This window comes from Pristis pectinata, chromosome 2, assembly GCF_009764475.1.
Source record: "Pristis pectinata isolate sPriPec2 chromosome 2, sPriPec2.1.pri, whole genome shotgun sequence".
NCBI classification, from domain to species: domain Eukaryota; kingdom Metazoa; phylum Chordata; class Chondrichthyes; order Rhinopristiformes; family Pristidae; genus Pristis; species Pristis pectinata.
This window is the reverse complement of record NC_067406.1, coordinates 103,562,524-103,585,026: the sequence shown is the minus strand read 5'-3', so window position 1 is coordinate 103,585,026 and position 22,503 is coordinate 103,562,524. Positions and strand designations below refer to the sequence as shown.

Sequence of the window (22,503 nt, the reverse complement as noted above, 5' to 3'; positions counted from 1 at the left end):
TGAATATTCCCCAGGCTGCTGTGTGAGGCAAGGGAGGAGATTGCTGAACCATTGGCTAGGATCTTTGTGTCCTGGTTGTCTACGGGAATGGTACCAGACAATTGAAGGGTGGCGAATGTTGTCCCCTTATTCAAAAAAGGTAGTAGGGATAGTCCAGGTAATTACAGACCAGTGAGCCTTACATCTGTGGTGGGTAAGCTGTTAGAAAGGATTATAAGAGATAGGATCTATAAGCATTTATAGAATCATGGACTGATTAGGGACAGCCAGCATGGATTTCTGAAGGGAAGATCTTGCTTCACAAGCCTGATAGGGTTCTTTGAGGAGGTGACCAGGAAGATTGATGAGGATAGTGCAGTAGATGTGGTCTACATGGATTTTAGTAAGGCGTTTGACAAGGTTCTACATGGTAGGCTTCTTCAGAAGGTCAGAGGCCAAGGGATCCAGGGATGCTTGGCCGTGTGGATTCAGAATTGGCTTGCCTGTAGAAAGCAGAGGGTTGTGGTGGAGGGAGTGCACTCGGATTGGAGGGCTGTGACTAGTGGCGTGCCACAAGGATCAGTTCTGGGACCTCTACTTTTTGTGATATTTATTAACAACTTAGATGAGGGGGTGGAAGGGTGGGTTAGCAAGCTTACAGATGACACAAAGATTGGAGGTGTTGTGGATAGTGTGGAGGGATGTCGAAGCTTACAAAGGGATCTTGATAGGATGCAGAGCTGGGCTGACAAGCGGCAGATGGAGTTCAATCTGGAGAAGTGTGAGGTGGTACACTTTGGAAGGACAAACTCCAAGGTGGAGTGCAAGGTTAATGGCAGGATTCTGGGTAGTGTGTAGGAGCAGAGGGATCTGGGGGTTCATATCCACAGATCACTGAAAGTTGCCTCACAGGTGGATAGGGTAGTTAAGAAAGCTTATGATATGTTAGCTTTCATAAGTTGTGGGATCAATTTTAAGAGCCATGAGGTAATGATGCAGCTTTACAAAACTCTGGTTAGACCACACTTAGAGTACTGTGTCCAGTTCTGGTCGCCTCATTATAGGAAGGATGTGGAGGCGTTGGAAAGGGTGCAGACGAGATTTACCAGGATGCTGCCTGGATTAGCGAGTATGGATTATGAGGAGAGACTAAAGGAGCTAGGGCTTTACTCATTGGAGAGAAGGAGGATGAGGGGAGACATGATAGAGGTGTACAAAATATAAAGAGGAATAGATAGAGTAGACAGCCAGCGCCTCTTTCCCAGGGCACCAATACTCAATACAAGAGGGCATGGCTTTAAGGTAATGGGTGGGAAGTTCAAAGGATATGTCAGAGGGAGGTTTTTCACCCAGAGAGTGGTTGGTGCATGGAATGCGCTGCCTGGGGTGGTGGTGGAGGCTGATACATTGGTCAAGTTCAAGAGACTGTTAGGTAAGCATATGAAGGAATTCAAAATAGAGAGATATGTGGGAGGAAGGGGTTAGATAGTCTTAGGTGTGGTTTGAAGGTCAGCCCAACATGGTGGGCCGAAGGGCCTGTATTGTGCTGTATTGTTCTATGGTTCTATGGTTCTATACCCTCTGGGGAAAGGTTTCTTTCTGTCTACCCTAACTATGCCCCTCATAATTTTGTCTGCCTGAAATCAGGTCCCCAAACAGCCTTATCTGCTCCATGGGGAAAAAAATTTCAAGGCATCCAGTTACAATTGAAGCACTCCAACTCGGGCAACATTCTGGTGCATTCTGGTGAACTACTTCTGCACCTTCTCCAGTGCATCACATTATTCTTTATGATGTGGCGACCAGAACCACACACAGTACTCCAGTTGTGGCCTAACTGATGTTTCATATAGCTGTACCATAACTTTCCTATTCCTAAATCTATGATCCAGTAATGAAGGCAAGTATCCCAAATACTTTCCTTACCACCTTATCTACCTATGCTGTCACTTTCAGGGGCTCATGGACATGTACACTAAGGTCCTGGTGTTCCTCAATACTCCCTAGGGCCCTACCATTCATTTGTATGCCCTCTGCTATTGTTCTGTCCTTCTTACCAATTGATTAATATCATCCTGCAGCCCAAGACTACCCTCCTCACAATCAACAACAGCAATTTTGTACATCATCTACAAACTTACTAATCATACCTCTTACATTCATATCCAAATAGCCCATCATTTCATAATCTGTGCTTTTAACTATCAAAAATCCAGGCAGCAATGGAAAGTAAGTAAAACATCCAAGTATGGAAAACAAACACCCCCTGTCTTTAGTTGTTGTGCATTCTGTCTTATTTCATCCTTTTCCTCTTTGGCAGAAATATTTTAAAACCAAAGTTTTCGAAATAAATGTTAGTGTTTGTTTAAAGCAAAAGCTATACTATAAAATGCTGGAAAAGTATTTCATTTCCATTTGACTGTCTACTTGTAAACATAAACATACAAAACGCTAGGGCAAGAAGACATTGTAGCCATCGGTAATTAAAGGTAGATTTGCCAACTTTGTCCTTATACATAAACTGTTGTAGATCAACTATATTTGCAGTTGGTGCAAATACACTTCATGGTTAGAATTAAAGATAAATTTTGTTAATATATACTAATGACAGGCAAATAAACTGCTTCTGACATAAGCCCTAAAATGTAGTAGGGAATTTTTATTTCCACTCGCAATAATCTCTCAATGACTAGAGGTTCTTGTAAAACTACTGTGTACGTACTTCAAACATGGTGCTATGAGGGCTCAATTTCCCTGTGATCCTGATCCACCAATAGAAGTGTGGTAGGACAGGACTCCTTCCCTTTACTTGTAACCCCTTCCTTTCTTGGGATCAGAGGACAGACAAATATTTTCAATAAACTGCAATATAATTTATGTCACCAAAGGCATGCACTTTAACAACAGAAGAAAGGAAACTGCTGCGGGTGATGGATCCATCAGGGCAACTGGAACAAGTGGCCCTGGATGGAGATTTGGACCAAGTTAGGAATCTGCTTAATTTTATTCCCTGCTCTCCAAAGTGTTGCAGGCAATATGTGTACTGGATGTCATCAGCTGTTTCAACACAGACCAAATGCAGATGTAGGTCCACACAAGGGGAGATTTTCTCAATGTATAATAAAGCATTAAACTTTTTAATAAGTGGTACTGAAAGAATATCTTCCCCCTTAATGTTAAAGGATAATATTAATATGCAGGGCAGGAAGATCTTTGATGCTTATCCAGCTTATCCCCAAGCACACTCTTACCCAATATGTTTCATTTATAACTTATTAAAAATGTGATTAATGTTAAAATTTAACCGGGTTTTTCACAGCAGCTCTGCACTTAAGCTTGTTTGTACAGGGCTCCTCTACCCAGAGTGACAGAGATAGTGGTTCAGTTCAGCACAATAAACAGTACAATATCAAAATGCTGCTTGCAGTAAAACCCTGACCTAATGTGGAGTACGGTTTGTAGTCCATCTATAAACTGCACTTTTATAACTAAGCAATACAAGCATAAGGAGTCATTGTACAACCTGTGAACTGTGGAATTGGGCCAATCACATCGTTAAATTCCCCTAAGAATTTTTCACTAAAGCCAAAAATTGATCTTTGTGTTTTCATCAATAGCTGGAGAAACTATTTGTCTTCATCAGTGGACACAGGGAATCTGTCAGTGAGGATTGCCCATCACTTGTGAAATAAGCCCAATTCCCATTCTCTTCAAATTACTGAAGTGGAAATGCAATGATCTCCACAATGGAGAGTCAAGATGAAAACTTACTTCAATATATCCAGCTATCATTTCACTCTACATACCAATCATTTGAATAGCAATAGATGACACTTCTTTGAGGTAGCAGTATTTGCAAGTACTTTTACAGCCTAATGTTTACTAATCCCTCGAATCCCATTCTGACAAAAGGTCTTTGACCCAAAACATTAATTCTGCTTCTTTCTCCACAGATGCTTTCTGATCTGCTGAGTGTTTCCACCATCCAGTCTTTTATCTCCAATCCCATTGTTCTGCAACACAGCAAACAATCTCCTTGTTCTGGTTATTTTTCCACCCACTTTGTTCCCAGAAACAATTGAATTATTAAACATGAAGTTTCATTAGGAGAATTGCGAGCATTATCAGCAACAATACTGGCAATCTGCTGGAATAAATGCATTTTACCTAAAAAAGTGAAAAACTGATGAGAAGACTAGTTTATAAATTGACCAATCAAGTAGTAAATGGTGGAAAATATTTGCAGCAGAAACACTGGGACAGTTCCTAAAGTTGATAATCCATGGATTTAATTTTACATAAATGAATTCAATCAACAATCTTATTCATTGTCTTCAGTGAAGGCTTTCCATCCTAACAGGTTAGTGCTTAAGTGAATGTCCTTGATTCATGGTTCAGTGAAGGCACTCTGGCTGTTGCCAAGATAAGTGAGATTGGCTCATGGTGGTAGTGGGGATCTAGTAGGGAGGCTCCTGGGATATGTTGCTGTCTCTTTCATGTGATCGTGCGGCAGTTGTTGGTGAAGACATTGACTTTTCATCTCCTTTAAATGACAACCAGCTCCATCATGGCATGCTGCAGGTATTGCACATTCTGCTGGTAACACAATAAAAATAAATACATTTTGGGTCGCATTAAATAATGCACATCAATCCAGTTGTTTTTTTCTTATCTTCTTAAAGATTGTAAAAAAGGTCTATGTCAAAAATAAAATATAAAATATAACTATCCCCAGTTGTTTTATCAGCTTGGATATAGGTTGAAGGTGAGTAACATTAGTATTGTTTATCAAAATGAAGTTTTCAACTTTATTTTCCCTTTTGTTGGTTTTGTGATACATTAAAATATGGGACTTCAATTACATTTGATAAAAAACAATAATGACAGAGTGGCATTAAATCTGGACTTATTAATTGCAGGTTTGAAGTGAACACAGTAGTGTTAATTTTACAACTCCCTGTAGATGTGGGTACAGGGCTTTTGAAATCTCTGAAAATAATATTTACATTATAATTTCTTCCAGTTTTAGTAATCTTACATTCATTTCTTCATTGCAAAGAGTCTCAAATGTGGCGGTAATACATTGTTCAAAAATGAATGCATGTTACAAATATAAAAATGGACATAAAACTGTCAATATTATTTACAGAGAAACAAATTCCAGCACCTTGTAATCCAGCATGAGGTATTATATTCCTATATATTATATTATATTCCTATTGAAAATCTACACTTCATTTTTACATCAACATCAATGAAACTGTAATTACATATTTATAGATTTAAAATTATTGTTAGGTCAAAATATGATGAGTTGAAAGTTAGAATCAATTCCACCCTAAAAATCTCACATAAAATTCCAACACAAAAAGAATTCTACCAACCTGATTCTGCGGCATGGTCATGAGTTTCAACTGCGATAATATGGACTATACTTGCGTCTCCAAACTTCCAATTAGGTTCCACTGCAGTGAAAGACTGAAATAGTAATGGAGTAGATTTCAAATAAATATTAAATCCAATGAGATATAACATATATAACTTCAAAACAAAATACGGATACCCATGTTATTGCAGAGATTTTGTTCCTGTTATAAAGGTAAATTTCAATATTATGAACAAAGTTTTCTGTTTGTCAGTAATTAGTTTTAGGAAATGGGGTTTTATTGATCCTCTTTCTCTAATTCTTTAGTAAGACCACTGGCATTAGTGACAACATGCTTATTTTTAGTTCAGCAGAAATCTCCGAATATATTCCCTCTAAAATCTTTTCCCATCAGAAATTTTTCTTTAGCTAGGTAATGATTCATTAAGTTGCAAGAAAAAGTTGCAAATACCTATTACCAGATACTTCATGTTCTGTTAATGACTTTTATATCCATGTTTGTGGTTATAACCTTCCTTTCCTTACTATTAATTTTGTCTGTTAATGTATTGATTTAAGATTTTAGAAAAATAAGTTATAACTCCTGGACTACTACAACAACATAACTGAGAAACTGAAATATCTCAAGATATTTTGGTGAAATTCGAGACATGTTTGCTGAATTACAAGTTAATATCAGATCAATCTTTTAACCATTTTTCCCGCCTAAGCATTTTTGCAGATCACTGTACTTCCTGTTCTATGTATCTGTTTGTTTGTTTGTGTGTCTGTCTGTATATGTGTATGTGTGTCTCTGTCTGTGTGTGTGTTGCCTGTGTATGTGTCTGTCTGTCTGTATATGTGTGTCTGTATGTCTGTGTGTCTGTCTGTATGTGTGTGTCTGTATGTCTGTCTATGTTTCTGTCTGTCTGCATATGTGTCTGTATGTGTGTCTGTCTGTATGTGTCTGTCTGTATATGTGTGTCTGTATGTCTGTGTGTCTGTCTGTATGTTTCTGTCTGTCTGCATATCTGTGTCTGTATGTGTGTGTCTGCCTGTATGTGTCTGTCTGTACATGTGTGTCTGTATGTGTGTGTGTATCTGTATATGTGTGTGTCTATCTGTATGTATGTGTGTGTGTGTGCCTGTCCGTATGAGTCTGCATGTCTGTGTGTTTTCTGTATGTGTGTGTCTGTCTGTATGTGTGTGTGTCTGTCTGTGTGTGTCTGTCTGTATGTGTGTGTGTCTGTCTGTATGTGTGTGTGTCTGTCTGTGTGTGTCTGTCTGTATGTGTGTGTGCTTATGCCTCTATTTTCATCGTTCCCTTCCTTGCTCCTTACTTTGTTCTATTCCTTGCAAATGTTGTCAAGTTGTAATACCTTCCAACCCCATCAGAGTGTATGTCTAAAATGTTAGCATCTGTTCTCTACAAGGATCCTCCTGACTTCCTGTGGTTTTCTGTCTCTGTTTCTCCTTCCTTTTTCTGCTTTCAAGGATTACCCACAGTCTTTGTCCATCCCAATACTCCTGTTTTGCCCTGTTTCATCCTATCTATAATCTACAATTGTTACAGACTCGGTGAATGTCCCTTTAAGATAGAGCTAGTAGTGTGTGTGTGTGTGTGTGTGTGTGTGTGTGTGTGTGTGTGTGTGTGTGTGTGTGTGTGTGTGTGTGTGTGTGTGTGTGTGTGTGTGGCGTGCTTACTTCAACAGAAGATAAAGGACGTAATGACGTTGTTGAAGAGGTCAGTTGAAGTCAGTAAGAGAAGAGAGAGAGAGAAAAGGGAGAGAGACACCAGCCTGCTAGTTTCTCTATCGATGGATGAGAAACAATAACTGTGTCTGTTACTACAATCCACGTATGGAAATTAGGAGTAATCCAGTGGAGTTCACTTTGTGGCTGACCTGTAGAGGGAAACAGGTATTTGTGTGGACGACCACGATTCGGATGCTTTTCGGGGTGAGGAAGTCACTATCGAGTAAACACTGAGGTGTCATTTGGGTTCCATCGTGGAACATTTGGATTTCGTAATTAAGCTCTATGTTCTCTACATCTACGTCTTATATTCAGACAACGGTGGTTGTTGAAGAAGCCTTTGCTCATGTTTCACCTTACAGCTTGCTGAACTGAACTTTAAGAACCATTCCTGGACTTGGAGTTTGGGACTTTGCCACACACACATGACGAGTTTAGTTTTGGGGTTAATGCTCAAGGTTTAACATTCTTACTTCGAACATTCTAACATTTTTACTTTTATTTTTCTTATTATCATAAGTAGTTATTAATAAAGTAGTTTTTAACACTGAATCATGACTCAGTGTGTTTCTTTTGTTGCTGGTTCGTAACACAATCTTTACAAATCTATAATCTTTATTCTCTCACTACCATCTAGTCTGACCTTACATTCTCTGTGTTTGCAACTTTTCTTCTAGTGTGGCCCATCCTGTGTTCTCCTCATCACCTCTGTCCCCCCATGAAGCCTGTCAAAAATACTTCAACTCAACTTTCTTCCTCAAAGCAAGTGCATCTCAATCCATCTCTCTCTCAAGCTGCACTTCTCACTACTCCATCATTCTTCTTGTCCTATACCCCACGCTTTACTCTCCAGCCCACTATCTCCTACCACTCCTGTGTCTTCCAGTCAATGTCAGCCACGAAGAACGGGAAAAAGTTTAACGCTCAGGCAGAGTTGCTGAAGTTTATTGGAAAATTTATGAAGTTTCACAAAAAGAAATCAAATTGATAAATTTGATGTTTTAAGGGGTGACCTGATAGAAGTATATAAAATTATGAGAGGCATAGATAGGGCAGATAGTCAAGGGTCTTTTTCTCAGGGTGGAAATGTCAAATACTAGAGGACATAGCTTTAAGGTGAGGGAGGGGGGAAGTATAAAGGAGATTTACAAGGCAAGTTTTTTTACGTGGAGAGTGGTGGGTGCCTGGAACGCATTGCCAGGGAAGTGGTGGAAGTAGACGCAATAGCAATGTTAAGGAGGACAGACATATGAACAGGCAGGGAATGGAAGGAAAACGATGTGCAGGCAGATGTGTTGTTTAAATTGGCGTCATGGTCAGCACAGACATCATGGGCCAAAGGGCTGTTCCTGTGCCGCACTGTTCTATGTTCTAATGCCTAAAGGCTTATCCAGCCTAATCATTGTCCATAGCCAACAAGTGAATTTTCTCATAACTGCACTCTGGCACAAAAGGCAGCTTCAATTTCTTGGGGTGCATTTGCTCAGGCTAATTCAAAAAGCTTGAGCAATGGATTTTGAAGTCATGGTCTGTTGGCAACCACCATTTGATGCATCAAGCATCCATTGCTCAGTAATACAAGTTTTGAGCACATAAGGAGGTTGATTGAAGATGACGAAAATTCAGACAGAGTAGCATCATCCAGCAACAGCCACTTGTAGCAGATCATAGAGCATGCTGCACTTGTAGTTTTGAAGGTTCATCTACAACATGTTAGAACTCAGGATTGATTAGCATAGAACTATTCAGACCATCATGTTCATACAGGAGTTCCACAATCTAATAATTTTCTCCTGCAGAATCATAGAACAGGATAAAAAGTTGTATTGGAACATAATTATTTAAGGTATTTGTTTAGTGAAGAAACTAATAGGTTTGGGACGGAGTCTGATAAGACACTTTTTTAAGGGGAAGATCTTGCTGTAGTAGTACTGAAGAGCTGTGCTTCAGAACTAGCTGAGCCCTTAGCCAAATTGTTCCAGTATAATCACAAACCTGGCAATGTGAAAAATCACCCATTGTGAAAAATCACAAATGTCCCATTTATGAAATCCAATTTCTGGCCAATGGGTGTCTACTCAATCATCAGCGAAGTGATAGAACCTGTAGTCAAAAATGCTATCAAGTGACACTCTCCAACAACCTATTCACTAAGTTCAGTTGAGGTTTCCTCAGGAGTTCTCTGCTCCAAAGCTCATCACAACCTTGGTCCAAACATGGACAAAAGAAATGAATTCCAGGGGTAAGATGAGAGTGACTGTCATTGATGTCAAGGCAGCACTTGACAGAATGTGGCATCAAGGCACCCTGGTAAAATGGAAGTCAATTTGCATCAAAGGAAAAACCTTCCAGTGGTTGGAGTCACACCTTGCACAAAAGAAGCTGGTTATGGTTGTCAGAAGTCAATCATTCCAGCCCCAGGACATCACTGCAGGAATTCCTCACGGCTGTGTCCAAGGGCCAACCATCTTCAGCTACTTCATCAATGATCAATCAATGGATGGCACAGTGATGCAACAGACATTGCTGCTGCCTCACAACTCCAGAGACCTGGCTCTGATCCTGATCGCTGACGTTGTATGTGTGGAACTTGCACATTCTTATGTAGATTTCCTTTGAGTGCTCTGGTTTCCTCCCACATCCCAAAGATGTGTTCTTTTAGAGATTAATTGGCTACTGTAAACAATCCCTCATGTAGGTGGGTGGTGGGAGAATCAGGGTGGAGTTGATGGACATGCGAGAGAGATGGGGTTACAGGGAAATACATGGGGGACTAGGTTTGATGGGCTGACTGGCCACCCTCTACAAAGTATGAGAATATGAGGTCGTAAGAAGGGATGTTCACTGATGACTTCACCAGTTGCAACTCCTCAGCAAATGGAACACCCCACGAATGGTTGAAGCAAGACATAAACAACATTGAGGCATGGCTGATAGGTGGCGATTAACATTTGTGTCACAGAAGCGCCAGATATTCACTATCTTCAGTTAAAAAGAGTCCGCCACCAGCCTTCACAGTCAATGGCATTGCCATCACTGAGTCCCCCATCAACAATACCATTGACCAGATACTCCACTGGACCAGCCACATAAATACTGTGGTTACCAGAGCAGGTCAGAGGCTAGGTATCCTGTGTCAAGTGGCTCAACCACCCTAAGCATTCATTTGCTCCACCACCAACACACAATATCTGCAGTACGCCATCTACCAAATTAATTGCAGTTACTGCCTCAGGGAGTCTAAAAGCACCTCCCAAACCCATAACCTCCACCACCAAGAAAGATGAGGGCAGAAGGTGCACCACAACCTTCAGGTTCCTCTTCAAGGCACATAATATCCGAACTTGGAAATGTATTTCATGTCTGTCAATGTCACTCAGTCTAAATCCTGGAACTCCCTACCCAGCAGCATTGTGGGGGTACCTCAACCGGAAGGACTTTAGTTCTCCCCACCACCTTCTCAAGGGCAATTTAGGGACATGCAATAAATGTTGGCTTTGCCAGCAATATCCAGATCCCAAAAATGGATGAAAACCAAGTTGCTGGTGCCGAATATTCATGCAAACAATGGTGGTTGGTTGCATTTACCTCTCTGCGCATTTGCAGAAGGTGAGTGCAATTGACATCCGATACTCTTGCACGTGCCTAGTGCCAACGACCAATGACGAATTTTTCTCTTCGTAAATGTTATCAAAATAAAAAAAAGTTCTAGATAAGGGACCTCAGAGAAAATAACTTGAGCGACTTTCAAAAATACTGGTGAGCGCTCTGGCATGACACAAGTTTGCACACCAACAATTAGGAAAGCTAAACAAAAATTGGAGTTCATCACCTGAACAAAGGGCAAGTTACATAGCATAAAAACAGCATAAAATTGTCTACAGGAACAGAGCTTTAATGAATTTTCCCTTAGATGTTAGCTATTCTACACTCTATATTGGTTAATGAACAAAGACTTCTCTGTCCAGTAAACATTATATGGATCAAACTGGCACCTGTAAGTGATTAATGAAACAGTGTCACTGGGATATTGAAAGAAGGGAGCAAAGCTCAAGCAGTTTATAACCACTCACAAAATAAAATTACAGACATAAAAGATCCTGTAATTCTGTGGTATTTTTTTCTGAATACAGACTTTGGATGGATTGAATGGTTTAATTCTGCCTTTAGATCTCTTTCCTTTGCCTATGGCTCTTGATAAAATATCAAGAGCTTGGCTGCTTTGATAAATTTTAGCCCAGAGATGTCATTACTTCACACAATGTTTGTGGATGTTACATGTTAGAATTCTCTCAGAAAGCTGACTGCATGCTTGTAAGTTTATCCCCCATGTCCTCTTGGTGCAGAATGTTCCAACGGACAGAGAAACCCAGACATGAGCAGGTAGCATCCTATGGCACGTAACACACATCTGGATGTCACTTACAGTGCTGTTTGCACCCCACTTACAGTGCTGTTTGCACCCCACTGTGAGGGCCAGTCAAAGGAGAATAGGCCTGTACAACCAATGTGAGGCTTTCTTCAGCAAAACTTAGACAATCTGCCTGTGTGGTTCCCAACCCATCACAACCATTGCCGGCAACAGGCTTCAGGTAGGTTTATTCATTTAAAAAGAAATTTAGATTCCCAGGCACCACATCTGCTTTCCTGTTTGTAACAGAAACACAACCTTGCTTAGAACTCTGGCATACTACACCTGCCACCCCTCCCCGTCAACCAGTTGTAACCCCAAATACCCCACCAACATCCCTCATCCCCCCATTCTCCCTCAAGGTCTCAATCGCTCCTCAGCTGACACCCTGGACTTTCCCCAACCCCTATCCCAGGCCTCTCTCCCCTACATGACAATGTTTCCTCCTCTTGTTCTAAAATGGTCACTTGGACCCTGTGCACAATAGTTATTCCACATGGCTGAGGTCAAAAGTCAATGAAGCAGGGAAACTGAGCCATTGCTCCAATCTCTGTCATCAACAGCTGGACTTAAAAAAGAAAATGTTAGTTTTTTCATGACTTCTCAGTTTGTTTGCTCCTGAGTTCTTTTTTGCTTGCTATAAAGGCATCTAAGGCAACCAAATAACTTGTGAAGGATCTCATACAATGTTCAAAATGCTCTAAGTGAATCACTGCAGACAAAGCTTTTTAGTTCAAATCAATTTTGAGACTAGAAGGAAAGAAAGTTGGATGCACTCAGGATCATCCAGGATGCTGAGGATATCATAGATGAAAGTTTTAGTGAGGTGGGCACATCTAAGGCACAGGCTACAGATAGATATGGGTGACCACCAGGAGAAGTAAGGGGAGTAGGCAGACAGTGCAAGTTCCCCTGTGGCCATTCCTCTCAGTAACATGTATACCTCTTTGTATACTGTTGGGGGGGGGGGGGGGAATGACCTTTCAGAGGCCAGCAGCAGTCGCCAGGTCAGTGGCACTGTGCCTGGCTCTGAGGCAAAGAAGGGAAGGGTGAAGTCAGGCAAAGTGACAGCGATAGGGAACTCGATAGTAAGGGATGCAGACAGACGTTACTGTGGCCGCAATCAAGACTCCAGGCTGGTGTGTTGCCTCCTTAGTGCCGGGGCAAGGATGTCTCGCAGCAGGTACAGAGGGAGGGTGAGCAGCCAGAGGTCGTGATGCATATAGGTACCAATGACATAGGCAGGAGGAGGGATGAGGTCCTGCAAAGGGATTTTAAGGAGCTAAGTAGAAAGTTAAAAAGCAGGACTTCCAGAGTTGTAATTTCAGGATTATTACCCTTGCCACATGCTAGTGAGGTGAGAAATAGATGCATAGAGCAGTTCAATACATGGCTGAGGAGCTGGTGCAGGAAGGAGGGTTTCAGATTTACAGATCATTGGGCTCTCTTCCTGGGAAGGTGGGACCTGTACAAACAAGACGGTTTGCATCTGAACTGGAGGGGAACCAATATCCTCGCTGGAAGGTTTGTTGGTGCTACTTTGGAGGGTTTAGGGACTAGAGTGGCGGGGGATGGGAACCACACAGCTTGGTATGGCAACTGCTCTGCCAGTGACCAGAAAGAAACTGCAGACAATTGTGGACATAGCTCAGCACATCACAGAAACCGGCCTCCCCTCCATGGACTCTGTCTATAACTTCTCGACTGCCTCAGTAAAGGAGCCAACATAATCAAAGACCCCACCCACCCTGGACATCTCTTCTCCCCCCTCCCATTGAGCAGAAGATACAAAAGCCTGAGAGCACGTACCACTAGGGTCAAGGACAGCTTCTATCCCACTGTCATAAGACTATTGAATGTTTCCTTATCATGTTAAGCAGGACTCTCAACCTCATAATCTACCTCATTATGACCTTGCACCTTATTGTCTACTTGCACTGCACTTTTTCTGTAACTATAACACTTTATTCTGCACTCGTGTTATTGTTTTAAACCCTGTACTAAACTCAATGCACTATTGTAATGAATTGATCTGTATGAACGGTATGCAAGACAAGTTTTTCACTGTACCTCAGTACATGTGACAATACTAAACCAATTTACCAATTTACAAGGAAAGAAATGGCTTAATGAATGTATTGTAATAATAAGGCTGTTTCAGTGAGGATTGATTACAGTGCCTCAGATTAATTACAATTGACTCACACTGCAAAGTGAAAGTCTGAAGATTCAATGCATGGTTGAAAAAAAACAAAGTCAACCCTGCAGTGCTCTGTGTTTTGCTTCTGTGCTAGTTTGAAGTATAGTCCTGCATTCATTATTGTCTTCCTCAAACCGAATGTAACATTCGTCTTATGATCACTGCTACACAGAGGTGTCTTCAGTATGAGCTCATTAATTAATTTTATCTTGTCACACAATGCTGAGTATAGTATAACCTGTCCTCTGCTTGTTTCCAGTATGTACTGTTCTAAGAGACTGTCACAAAAATACTCCATGAACTCTGCTAGGCTTCCTTTGCTGATTTTTCCTCATCTGAATTTTCCAGTCTTTATGTAGATTATAATTCCCCATGATTATTGCCATACCTTTCTGACAAGCTCCGATTATTTCTTCTTTTATACTCCATTCTACGATGTAGTTACTATTAGAGGGTGCTCTGTACAACACTCCCACAAGTGACTTATTACCTTTATTAATCTCTGCATTCTCTTTCCTGAACTTAGTGCATTCCCTTCTTATTTCTCTAATTAATTAATAGAGGCACTTGTCCAACTTTTCCCAGCTTCTTAAACTTCTTAAATGTTATGTACTCCTAAAAATTCAGGAGCAAATCTTGTCTCCTGTAGTTATGTCTCTTTAATCGTTATCAGTTCAGAAATATAGAGGTGAAGTTAACACTCAGGACTCACTATCAAGTGCTCCACAGAGTGCTGTGTGATTTGTCTAATTTTTTGATATGTTATGGTGAATCAGTCAGGTCCTTAATATTAAGAACAGGTTTGTTTTATCATTAACTTAAGGTCCAAAAGAGTAGTAGATTCTCCTAAAAGAGTTAGATATTTGTGGAATGCAGGTGCTGAGAGGAAATCTCTCTTGTGACGATGCTTTGGTTTATAACATCACATCCTTTTATGTGTAGAATAATAAAGAAGGTAAAATAAAAGAAATGTTGTACCATAGAGAAGGTATAGTTCAGTGATCGCATATGTCTACCCAGAATAGGGTTAATACCATGCGTAAATAGATCTGTGTGTGTTAAACTACAGAAAATTGATACTGCATTCCTCGTTATACAAGCTTGCACAATGAATCTTTCGCATCACCACGAGCATGTCTCATCTAGTTTAGATTACAGTTTGAAGCAAATATAGGGTCAGTTTTCCACTTAATAAATGAAGAAGTAAAATATACAACAGTGGTTTGCTTTGTTGTTAACTCATTGGTAATCAAGGTCCAAGTAAACAGTTCAAATACTTTTGCAGTCTATACCACACACTTAGCAATTAGGTTTGATAATAAAGTTACTTGAACTTATGTAATGTCAGTGAACAGTGAACTAATACAGTCAACTGTGTAGTTATATTAATCATCCATTTTACTAATTAAATACTATCCAGACTTTAAAAGTAATGAAACTATTGACACCTGGACCCAATAAAATGATCTAAGAATACGATATCAAAATAGGGACCCACAAGGTCAAAAAAAAGATTAGCAATTGGAGTTGTTAAGTTAAAGAAAGAACTCTGTTGAAGCATCTGAGCACAAATATGGCAGATTCCGCTTCAGTGAAATTAGTGAGATGACTTTCAGGATAGTATGAAAGGGAAAATAAGATATTCTATATTTTCCCTCTTATTTTGTGACAAGCTATATGGGATGTTGGGCCTGCATTCCACTTGCATTCCTGCAATACTTCATTAATTATTACAGGGTTGAGAAAACAGGTTGAAGCCGGGATTTCTCCAGAAAGGAAGCAACCATAAAATCCTGAGGCACAGACTAATGAGTTGGAGTATAGTTTTGACTACCACCATGGGAGCTAAGGTATTTAAATTCAGTGATTTAAGTAAACCTGAAATAAGGAGCCAGTTCCAATAGTGGTAACAGTGAAGCCACTGAATTGTAAAGATCTTTCTGGCTCACCAGTATTCTAAAGCAAAGGAAACCTACTGTCTTAATCAACAGATCGATGCCACCAATAAGGCTGACTCATTACCGCCATCAAGCCATTCAGTTTAAGATGATTAGGGATGGTTTGCAACATCCATATCCTACGAATGTGAAAAAATGCCTGCTTTAAAAGAAACTTCATATTTCTATTTTTTGATCAAAGATATTCTTCCTTTCTCACATGTAGGTTACTGGTTTTTGGCTAACTTCATCCAGTTTTGAATTACTAAGCAAGTTGGATAACCAAACTCCAATTATTAAATATTCCCACCATTTGAAAATGTAAGAAATAATTTTTTTTGCTATTATCAGTTGAAGAGATGTCTATGGTTAGGCCTCCAGCAGGACAGGCAATTATAAAAGTTCATTGCTTTATATATTTCCAAAAGATTTTTGAAATGTGTTAATATATACAAGACTTAAATATTCTAAATTGTGGACCTCATTGTACAAACCCTTAATGAATTGGTTGCCAACATTAAAGTCACAGCTGAATTTGGGGTTACAAAGACACTTGACAGATGTTGTAATACATGTTAACTGCATTATTTTAGGGTCACACAGATATTCCAATGTTCAATGGAGTTCCTATGAAGATAAAAGTTGGAAAGTGCTATCTTAACACTGTTGTATCACATCCTTGCATGCTATTTTCTCTGTTGGTTCCATCTCATTAACTAAAAATTATAAGACAAAATGGTGCATAAAAAGTGTACAGAGGAATGCAAGATGAAAATATTAAGCCTTTGTATATAAATTAGGCTAGTTAGAATTTCTGATTTTATGTATTAAATAATTTTCAAATACTATGAATCATCTCCTGTTTCATGTTGAATTGCATCATTAATTGTACCTTTTCAAATATTTGGAGAAAAAACACTGTGAAAGAAATTCAAAACCACACAAGTTAGCAAAAAGAAAAAAAATCCTGGATACTAACAAATTCAATTTTTTTTGAAGGCTGAGATTTCACCCCTTCAAGGCTTAATAAAGAAGAGTTGTCTTTTCCATTATATTCTCCCTGAATTGAGGTTGAGATACAATATACCTTGTTGATGCATAAATTTGTTAGTGTTGTTGAGCTTTAGTTGGATTCCTGTAACATTACAGAATACTTATGAGGGTGTGCATACAATTTTAATAAAAACATAGAAATTGAATTCAAACTGCTATTTAAACCTGTAAGATATAATGCAGTCACCACTCCAACTTTGGCAGAGAAATTGTAAAAATAATGTTCTTTTCTTTGAGCACTTTCCCGCCATCAACAAGTTCCTTTCATTTGCACTGAACAATCTTAATTTTAATGGTAAAACCTGGAGCATTGAAGTGTTAGCAATGTTATTTCTTCATTCTTAAATGTTGGAAATTGTTTTACAAATCATGCTCCTCTGGGGAAATTCATACATGGAGTTTCATGATTTATCATGCACCTATTTTAACCTTAATAAAATTACCTGCTGTTCACTGTTTGTTGAAGTTTCGGTGACATTGTCAATGCTGCTGCTGCTTGTTTGACTCATTTCTTCCTGATAATGGCTCTTCTTTAAACGTTTCTGGTGTCTAGTAAACAAAACCCATTGTTATTATCCAAGCTCCATGTACAATTAGCAGTGATATGATTGAGGTGTTTAAAATATTAAATCAGAAGGTGAGGGTAAAAAAAAAACTATTTCCTTCAGAAATGAAGGACCATGATTGTAAAAGTTGTAGAACTACTTAGTGTTAAATTCAGCAAGTACTTTTACACACAAAAGGCAGGAGACAACACTTGAGTGGCCTCCTTTACATTATTGCAACCAAATGTGGACGAGGTGACCATTTCGCAGAACACCTGCGCTCTGTCCGTAACCGTGATCTGCATCTCCCTGTTGCCAATCACTTCAACTCCCCCTCCCACACTGTCACTGATATGTCAATCCTCGGCCTCCTCCACTGGCAGGAGAAGTCCAAACGCAAACTGGAGGAACCGCATTTTCCATCTTGGAACCTTGCAGCCTAATGGCATGAATATTGAATTCTCCCACTTTAGGTAATCCCCCCCCCACCCACCTCCCCCCCACCATGCTTCTTCTCTTCTTCCTTTTCCTGGTGTCTTTTTTCTCTTTTTCTCTCTCTTTTTCTCTCTTTTTTTACCTTTGACCCATCCCCCGGTGGATCTGCTCTCCCCTCCTCCCCTGCACCTGCCTATCACTATCTCTTACCTGCATCTACCTATTACCACCTTGTGCCCACCCCACCTCCCCTCTTTTGTCCACCTCTCACTGCTCTGCTTTTCCTTCCTATATATTGGGCTTCCCCTTTTCCTATCTTCAGTCCTGAAAAAGGGTCCTGACCCGAAATGTTGACCGCCTGCTTTTCTCCACAGATGCTGCCTGGCCTGCTGAGTTCCTCCAACATCATAGTGTTTTTCAGGAGACAACACTTCTCAGCCTAAGGAAGCTGAGGATGCTGTGTCAAATGAAACCTTCAAAACTGACCAATGGATCAGTTTATGTCAAAGTATCTATTCATTAACCAGCCACATGAATTAAGAGAAACAATATGTTGATAATTTGTCCACTTCAGGCACAAGCACAAAGCCACTGAGCGTATTAAGGAATAGGATTTGAAATTGGACCAAGAGTGCTGTGGAGGCTGAGTTGCTGTGTTTATTCAATTCAGAGCTAATGGCTAAGCAACACCCTGAGATATCTACTTGATACCAGGAAAGGTGTGGATCATTGCAATTTCTTCAAAACTTACTGTTGCCTACTGAAACCATTCCCAGAACTGGTGGACCCGTATCCAGATTGATCCCAGATACCACGGACTGCCAGGTTTGCTCCAGACCTTTCTGCTGCACAAGGTGCCCTGGAAGGAAAACAGGGCAGCCTTTCTTGTAGCCACCTCAGATGGCAGCTCCAATTCACTATCTATCGCTGGTGTCTCTGAGCTACACATCTCCATCAGTAGCCCACATTCTGTATCCTGTCTCCATATTTTCTTTTTACCAGTTGAAGAGTTTTCCCAGTGAAGATTATTTTGCCTCCAACATTTTCCCAGCTATCCCTTTTGTTACTTTCTACGTTGGCTCTGACTAATTTTTGGGAGCTATATAAAAAACAGGATTCTCTTGTACTTATGTTTGTGTTGTTTTAACTTCCTGTTGTATCCATTTCCAACAGTGCCAAAAATTCCAATCCCCAACACTGTCTGATTCCCAGCAATTTTGCACAATCTCCTCGCTCCTAATTTGGAAACACCAAGGAAGATCTTTCGGTTTGATGGTGCCACAGACTGCAGTTATTCTGCACTGACCTCAAATAATTAACCCCTATATTAAGAAAAACTCATGGGATGTATCAAATTGATGGTCTGGCTACATAAACCAAGAACTGTAATACTTGGGTATTTTGATTCACTTTCTGTCACTGAATGAATGAATGGGCAAGATTGGGAACCTGAGATTGGGAAAGGGGAGCAGATTTTTTTGTGGAGGATGTTTAAGTCTCCTGAATTGCACCAACCTAGCTGAAAAATGCCTTGATTTCAAAATTTTTGTCCTTGTTTTCAAAAGCTGTCACTATTTCAACTTCCTCTATCTCTGGAATCTGCCAAGCCCTACAGTCCACTGAGAATTCAGCTCTTCTCCAGCTACACATATCCCATAATGCTATACATTGTCAGTGGCCACTTCTTCAGCTGTTGTGGCCTTAAGGTCCTGAATACCTTTCATCACCTCTGTCTCTCTTTCCTCTTTTGTTATATTCATTGAAATAAACCTCAGACCTAGCATTTGGTAATCTACACTTATGTGGCTTACCTGTGAACCATGGATTGCCAATCATAACCCTGGAGGGAGACTGAAGTTCCCAAGGAATTCCTAAGGAATTTCAGACTCTTAAATCTCAATGCCCTAATTTGGCAGTTCTGTACAGCCCCATTTCATTGTTAGACTGAACTGGTCAAATCTTTCCTATCATTGAAAATTTTTTAAAAAACGGTAAATGCTGGAGATCTAAAACAAAAACAGAAAACACTGGAAATAACAGGTCAGGATACATCTGTGGGAAGAGGAATAGAGTCTGCGTTTTAGGTCAGAAACCAGAGTTCTGATAATAAAGAATCAATATAAAACTGCCTGAAATGTTATGAATCTTAGTTTATATACAATTCACTGTGACAGTTGCTTTATGATTCTGTATATCATCCAGTTTGGCTCACCTGATGCAATATGTAACGCAAGCTCCCACTGACAGCAGGCAAATTAGCACCATCATGCACACGGCTATAACCACATTACGCCTCTTCTCTTCCTCAACACGATGCAGTTCCCACCATTGTAAGTCGCTGTACTCACACCGCTCTCCCATGTAACCTTTAGGACAGCTATTAAATTAGCAGAAAACAAGTGAGGAGAGAGGATGTGGAATACAATGTGTCTTGTATTAAAAAATATGGTGCATATAAAGTCAATGTGGAATAGGTCATATCAGACTTTTGGCATAAACTCAGGAGTAGGCAGCGTGGGCAGTTGACTTCTCTCCTGGATCCTCTCCGGAGGTGTGCCAGCTACCTTGGATGCCTGTTGAACATTGGCATTAGGCCTTTGCTCACCCAAAGCCTGTCCCAGGAGCTTGAGCCAAATAGGACTACTGCTGTGATGCTTGGATTGGCAGGACTAAGGCAAAAAACACAAGAACTCAGTGGGTCAAGCAGGGTCTCGACCCGAATCATCAACATGCACCTTTTGCCTCCACAGACTCTGCTGTTTTTTGTTCCAGAATCCAGCATCTGCAATCTTTTGCCTTCGTACCAGAGTCTAAAGCAGGCAAATCAGCAAACCAAAAAGACTGCCTAAGTGGGAGGTAATATTTTGCTTTTTACTTATTTTACTGCCTGTAACTGCAAGAAACTGCAGAGAGTTGAGGGCATAGCTCAGCACATCACTGAAACCAGCCTCCATGGACCCTGTCTACATTTCTCGATACCCTGGTAAACCAAGGACCCCACTGATCCCTGACATTCTCTCTTCTTCACCCTCCCATCAGGCAGAAGATACAAAAGCCTGAAAGCACACAACACCAGGCTCAGGGACAGCTTCTATCCTGCTGTTACTAGACTATCCAACGGTCCCCTTGTATGAATCTTGACCTCACAATCTACCTCGTCATGGCCTTGCCCCTTATTGTCTGCCTGCACTGCACTTTCTCTGTAACTGTAACATTTTATTCAGCATTCTGTTATTGTTTTTCCCTTGATGTATGAAATGATCTGTATGGATGACATGCAAAACAAAGTTTTTCACTGTACCTCGGTACATGTGACAATAATAAACCAATTTACCAATTTACCAGTTTAAGTAGGGAGACAGGAGACACGGTAGTGCTCCTTCCATTTCCACAGAACTATTGCAGGTGGCTGGGCTGCTGTGCTTACTTTCAACCAGCACCACCACCTCCCCTCGCCTGCACTTACTCCCTAGTTGCTTGTTTGCTCTGGGTGTACTGCCAAAACTGGAACCAGCACATGTCCAATGGCCAATTAACAGTCACAGCACCTCCATCAAAGTGGGTGGGGCCAGAGGCAGAATTTAGCAGGGTCTAGTCCAGGAAGGAAGGCCAGAGAAGTTCGGCCCTACTAATGTCACTGTATCAGACCCACTTCCTATTTTCAGTCCAATTCATTCCTATATGTATTCTGAGATCCATTTCCATTTTCTCACACATTTATGACCTAGGCAGGTGCAATTAAGCCATTTGGCATGCTCTGGATGAAAAATGGTGCTGGTTCTCTGCTCTCACACAGGAATGAATGGTTATCCTTAATTCAGCCCATTTTCATCAGATAAAGCACATAATCTTGTAGTAGATTTCTATACTTAAAATATAAATGTATCATTGCATTCTCATATATATTAGGAACATATGCTGATGGGTGTATCCACATTTACATGTATGTATACGTTATATATGTGATATATTAGGTTTCTGTAGTTTCTCCTATTATCTGCAACAATGAAGCTTAATCTGAATTTAGCTGCTACTTAACTGCCTCATTGTCATCTGGTCTCACCCTATCAGAGATATCCCCTTTGTTCGACCATTCCTCACTCACCTTCTCTACTAAAACTAACTTGTTTTCTCTCTTTCCCAGTTCTGATGAAGGACCCCAAATCTGAAACATTGACTGTTTTTCCTTCCACAGATGCTGCCTGACCTACTGAGTGTTTTCAGCATGTTTTATTTTTATGTCAGATTTCCAACAGTATTTTTAAATTTTCATCAAAGACATTCTAGTCTTGATAATATACCAGGGGTTGAGTCTGTTTGTCCATGAGAAGAAAAGCTGTAGAGATCACTAAAAATTGAGCTCTCCACTGCCAGGCCTGGAGGCTTTTGGATGGAAAGTTACAACGTGTCCAAAGGATGTGGAAGCTTTAGAGAGGGTGCAGAGGAGATTTACCAGGATGTTGCCTGGATTGGAGAGCATGTCTTATGAGGATAGGTTGAGTGAGCTAGGGCTTTTCTCTTTGGAGAGAAGGAGGATAAGAGGTGACTTGATAGAGGTGTACAAGATGGTAAGAGCCATAGATCGAGTGGACAATCAGAGACTTTTTCCCAGTGCGACAATGGCTAACACAAGGTGACATAATTTTAAGGTGATTGGAGGAAGGTATAAGGGGGATGTCAGGAGTATGTTTTTTACACAGAGAGTGGTGGGTGCATGGAATGCACTGCCTGCAGAAGTTGTGGGGGCAGATACATTGGGGACATTTAAGAGACTCTTAGATGGACACATGAATGATAGAAAATTAGGGAGCTATGTGTGAGGG

General features: G+C 40.4%; 1 protein-coding gene across 2 annotated transcripts in view; it reads right to left on the bottom strand.

The window, feature by feature from the left end:
* Nucleotides 1-4,246: 4,246 nt before the first annotated feature.
* egf (epidermal growth factor) overlaps nt 4,247-22,503 on the bottom strand; it is a 95,157-nt gene continuing 76,900 nt past the window's right edge. Inside the window, exons 21-24 of one of the 2 annotated variants that reach the window (XM_052045463.1) lie at nt 19,893-20,057; nt 17,144-17,249; nt 5,364-5,457; nt 4,247-4,575 (exon numbers count right to left, since the gene is read on the bottom strand). In XM_052045463.1, coding sequence (XP_051901423.1) covers nt 4,418-4,575; nt 5,364-5,457; nt 17,144-17,249; nt 19,893-20,057 — 523 coding nt within the window. In that variant the 3' untranslated portion in view covers nt 4,247-4,417. The remainder of the gene's footprint in view (nt 4,576-5,363; nt 5,458-17,143; nt 17,250-19,892; nt 20,058-22,503) is intronic. The other variant, XM_052045474.1, reaches the window with a different exon arrangement.